Source organism: Pinus tabuliformis, chromosome 8 (assembly GCF_031772625.1).
Source record: "Pinus tabuliformis cultivar Carrire ecotype Pingquan chromosome 8, CPIR1, whole genome shotgun sequence".
Taxonomy (NCBI): Eukaryota; Viridiplantae; Streptophyta; class Pinopsida; order Pinales; family Pinaceae; genus Pinus; species Pinus tabuliformis.
The window spans coordinates 355366854-355372103 of record NC_142294.1 but is presented as its reverse complement, the minus strand read 5'-3'; the positions used below and the strand labels follow the sequence as shown (position 1 = coordinate 355372103).

Here is a 5250-nt window from a genome sequence, read left to right as displayed (position 1 = left end):
TAATATTATTGTATAATTATTGTTAAGTATAATTATCAATCCCTTTGCAAATTGGTTTATAATGTACAAATAAAAAAGTGAATTCAATTATATTATTTATTATTTTTTTTATATATTTATTTTCTTTGTTAAAGTGTATATATTACATACTTTTATACCAAATATAATAAATTTTAGAACAACCGTAAGTGTCATATTCAATAATAAAGATTAAAATAATAATAAAATTTTGCTTTATTTTTATGATTTTTTAAACTAAGGAAAAAAAATTCAATAAAGGAACGTTGATTAAAGGTAATTATTTTACATCTTCATTAAGATGAGAATGTGTCGACCTTGAAGTATTGTGATAGTTTGCTACACAACGCAAAGAAATCAACCAAATTGGATAACTAAATAAATATTTCCGTTTTTTCATTCTGCGACAATTTATAACATACTTTCCACTAGGAGTGTAAGGCTTGGAATTTTAGGAAATGGATGGTGACTCCTTAGTCCATTTCCATTCTAACCGTTGTCACTTAAATCTTTTATTGTAAATGTGTAGATACAAGGTTCAAGCTTTATTTTTAGAATGCAATTGAGTTTTCAAAAGACTCAATATACAAACAAATTTCTATTCTAAATCTTGTAACTCTATTTTTACGCAGTAAAGCATTTCTCTCTAAAATCAACTCCCCTCCTTTCCCACCTATAATCCTTGTATGCCATATGATTAGATGTTAGACGATTACACAAATTTGAACCATTCGATCAAAATAGTTACAAATTAGTTGCGGAGCAGTATGCATTGGTTACATGTAACACTTTGCGGACTTCTTTTTTAACCGAGATACTTTGTGACTATCATTCTCAAATCCGGGCTTACCCAGAATGGCCCCTTGGAAACACAGGCCATCCCATTTCCTTCCACTCGCAAGGATTCCCAACTGATGCACGATGTTGCCTCCGGCACTGTCACCTGCCACGAACACCTTCCTAAAATCTGCGCGTGAAGCGAGCCACGGATCCACAGACACCCCATCCAGCGCTACTGCTTGATGGTCAAGCCATTCAAGAACACCAAAACAATCGTCATAAGCAGCAGGGAGGCGATGCTCGGGCGCTTTCCTGTACTCCACCGATAGGCATATCACCTTGGCCTCTGTAGCGACTTCACTGACATAGTTGTGATAAAGCGGCGAGACAGCCGATCCGATACAGAAAGCCCCTCCGTGAATGTACACAAGTACCAGAACTTTTTGTTTTCCATCAGTCACTTCGAACGGAGGAAGGAAGAGCCGAATGAAGACGCCTGTTTCAGGATCGATGACCACGTCTCGAACGGAGGAAGGAAGAGCCGAATGAAGACGCCTATTTCAGGATCGATGACCACATCTCGAACGGAGGAAGGAAGAGCCGAATGAAGACGCCTGTTTCAGGATCGATGACCACGTCCTTGGATGCCACTCCTCCCTTGGATTCATTACCGAGCTGTGGAGAAGGGGGAACGGTACCCTCGTCGACCAAGCGTTCAACCGTCCCGTCTTTGAATATCCTCAGAAGACCGGAAGCCTCAGCTACGATAGATAAAGAAGAAGATGATTCCTCCATAGGTATGGCGTTGGTAGTGCTGCTATCAATAGCTAAGCCGAGAGGGAGGAACACAGATAAGAATATAGTTACAAACCCCAGATCTAGATGCTTGCATTTAAAGCTCCAGATACCCTGATAATTCCCAAACATACCATGATTTTAATAGCGAACCTTAATGTTCCATTAATATCGTATCATAAACCAGGAAATGTTTTGGACCTTACGTTCATGAAATGCTTACCGGGCCCCACACTTGTGTCATGGGACGTAATTTGGTGCAAACTTTTGATGAAAGAACACTAGTTTCCATTATGGTCCGCCGGTCACTGTCCAATGAGCTGTGGTATCACCATAAATTACAGAAAGTTTATTTCTATCGGTTGCAGTTATGGGGTTAAATTTGATGGTATTTATTTGTATTTTTAATTAAATAGTAATCATTTTAAAATTTGTATGACGGTTATTAAGTTTTCAAACTATCGATTTAATGAATGACTTAAAATTAGTGATTTTGATATAAACAAATAAAATAAATTAGGCATTTTGATTACTTACTGTCCAAGATAAGTATTGCATAAATCAAAAGTTAACATTACAAATGAAAAATAATATATGATTATATATTTTATGATATGGAAATTATTTTTTATATAATTAATTAATTAATTAATTGAATTTGATTTAAAATTATTTATGAATATCAAATAAAACTCTAGACTAATATAGAATAAAAATATAAAAACATATATATAATCAAATTTATATAAGTTATAGATTAGAATTTATAAATTTATAGTTTATTTTTTAATATATGTAAAAAAATTATAGTATAAAATAAAAAGACTCTAAGGTAATTTTCAATATATCAATGAGTATATTATTGTGATTTATAATTCATGATATTGAGTGACTTATAACCTTTATTTATAATATTTAAATATGAGGAAACTATTTCTTTGTTGCTTGGCTTTTCACATACTCGGCTAGGATGTCAAGTTGAGTTGCTTTTACTTCCAACGGGGCAGACATACCGTTCTGCTACAATGTTTGCTATTATGTACCATCGCTCCCCATACTAATTGACCCACAAAACATATTATCATTTTTCGCTGCCAGACTGATATGTGGATTTTTGGGTGGAATGGAAATTTGGATCCTTCTGGTATTGTTCTTCTCTGGATCACCTCCTTGGTTTTCAGAGAAATGGTCACTTTTCTCTTATATCACCACGGGATTACAACACATCCAATCTCGAACAGTTAATCGAGTCTTAAACTCTTCAATGATTTTTCATCCATAACATTCAAAAGTTTTAGCTCTTTGTTTTATTGTAATTGAGTTTAGGATACTTTTGATGATTTGTCACTCAAACTTCTAGCTTTTTATTGTATTGCAATTGAAGTTGCTTGTGTTATTCATATTTGTAATCGAGGTTTGGCATCCCTAAAAATCCCTTTTGCGTAATTCAATCTATATTTCTTTATTTGACAAATTTTTGTTTTTGGTAGATATACCCACCCTAGTGTGGGTGTTGCAAAGAATTAGAACCAACATATAATAAAATTCCAAAGTAGCTTCGTATGTCTTAGCAGCATTGGGAAAAATCTTTGAATAAACCTCCTATGTGACAAACCAATCCAAATTCCCAAAATATTTTAAGAAGGACAAGCAAAGGAAAATTCAATCACCTTAGGAGAAAGTGGTATAGTTCAATATTGAAAAAGAGCATCTTTTTTATCAAATATTTCCTATTTGAACTTGAAATAGCATCTTTGAAGATTGAGAGGCAATCTATGCTGGAAAGGTAAGGTTATAGAATCTGTAAATTTAGCATTATGTAAGTGATTTCTCTTTATTTTCTAGATTTGAATGACATTTTGTTTATTAATTTTTATATTCAGTGATCTTTTGTCAATATCCTTCTTGAATTTATGCCTTACAACATTTTCTTTACAACATCTAGTGCAATTGCTAGTCTATTTTTTATGGTTTTTTTTTTTATAATAGTGAGAAGTAATTCTTGTTAGGCATAATTATTTATATCTTAATCTTATTAATACAAAGTCTGGTAAGGTGTTTCCTTCTGGGAAGAACTTCCTTATATGCCACTATGTAATGTCTTGATCTGTTGAGCCATTGATCCGTTATGTTAGATGATGAAAAAAATCTCCCTTGTTGGATCATTATAGGTTGTTGCGCATTGTAGTTTGGATCATTATATGCTCGAATTTAGTTAAATAATGACTACGCTAGAAATTAGTTAAATAACCACTATGCTAGAAGTTCATTGGATCATTATACACTGGAAGTTAGTTAAAAGACAACTCATACCACTCTGTATCCTAGAGACTGTAAAAAGGTGAGAAGGCAAGCATGAGAAGGAAAGAATGAGAAGTCCTTTTATTTGTGTAAGTATTTCAATTTGTTAAGTATATTGCAGCTTCCCCATGAAAGTTGAGTAAGTGAACCTTGCAACACTAGGTATTATCAAGACAAGGGCCACACAGAGATAGGTTCTTCTAGGATGGAAGGAACTTGCAATGAAGCTCACCTCGTTGAAAAACATCATATGATAATACAAATAATGTATAAACAACCTTCCATTGATCCAAGTTATATTTGCGTTGGAGAATTACTGCATTCGTCAGATCATAGACAGAGATCTCAGTCAATAACATCGTGCCTAAAATCTCTGAGATTCAGGTACTCAAAAAAATGGGTGATTGTAGACCTCTGGGGTTTTCATGGGGTCTTCCCTTTGCAATATTGTCCCTCATCTTTGCAGCTTTGGGTGCAATCATCTGGATCTTGGAGTAAGCTTCCTTTTGAAAATCTCTCAACATATCCACTTTTTCAGATTTTTGGGTTCTTACCATTTCAATTGTATGGCCAGTTGATTATAAATTTCTAAGTTTTTGTTGCCATATCTTGTATCAATTTTGAATATTTCGATATTGACTTGCCTATGCCCATGTTGTATATGCGTTCCAGCGCTGGTAAACATGGTAGTTGGTATGTTTATGCTTCCTCTTAAAGTGATGAGATGGTTCACTCACTAGATATCTTGTTGAACATCACAATGTTTTCATTATTTTCATCTGTCTCGATCCTCTTATTCATGATTTCAAATCAGAGTATTGTGTGTTCAAAATTATTTTAAGGTGAATCAGGTCAACAATATTGATCTTGGACACTGTTCCATCAATTAGGGAGATGTATTTTTGAGTAGAGGAAGAGTTGTATATGTAAAAAGAAAAGTAGCATAAGTTATTATCTACAAAAATAATAAGGAAAAAGAAGCTTCACAACAATGAACTTCTTGTTTTTACATTAACAATGTAAAAAATTTAATGATTGAGACTTATATTTTTCTTTATATTTAAATGGAATCATCTTAACCATTAATTTGTACATTTTTAACACTTTTAAATTTTTAATTGATTTAAACCTCTTCAAATTACTTAAATCTTGCACTCAATTAAAAAAATCTTATAGAAAAATGCTTTTCCTGAATCTTGCTCTCTCACGGAGAATTGGTTATTTATACTCTTCCAACAACTTGGAGTTTACAGAAAATTGCAGTAATGTTGATCTTGAATTTTATACATTGTAGTTTGGGACCAAGAATTTTATGTAACAAGAAAAAATGAACTGTTATTTATATATACTAGAGTA

General features: G+C 33.1%; 2 protein-coding genes across 2 annotated transcripts; one reads left to right on the top strand and one right to left on the bottom strand.

Annotated features, from left to right (window-relative positions):
* Window positions 1-794: 794 nt before the first annotated feature.
* Window positions 795-1837, bottom strand: LOC149235599 (putative carboxylesterase 5). The gene is made up of 3 exons (XM_089368602.1): window positions 1817-1837; window positions 1400-1707; window positions 795-1353 (listed from the first exon to the last, which is right to left on the bottom strand). Exons 1-3 carry the CDS (start codon window positions 1835-1837, stop codon window positions 795-797), a joined length of 888 nt encoding a protein of 295 aa, XP_089224728.1.
* Window positions 1838-4290: 2453 nt separating this feature from the next.
* Window positions 4291-4634, top strand: LOC149235598 (signaling peptide TAXIMIN 2-like). The gene is made up of 2 exons (XM_089461418.1): window positions 4291-4388; window positions 4523-4634. The coding sequence occupies exons 1-2, from the start codon at window positions 4291-4293 to the stop codon at window positions 4632-4634; spliced, it is 210 nt and encodes a 69-aa protein (XP_089317544.1).
* Window positions 4635-5250: the final 616 nt, after the last annotated feature.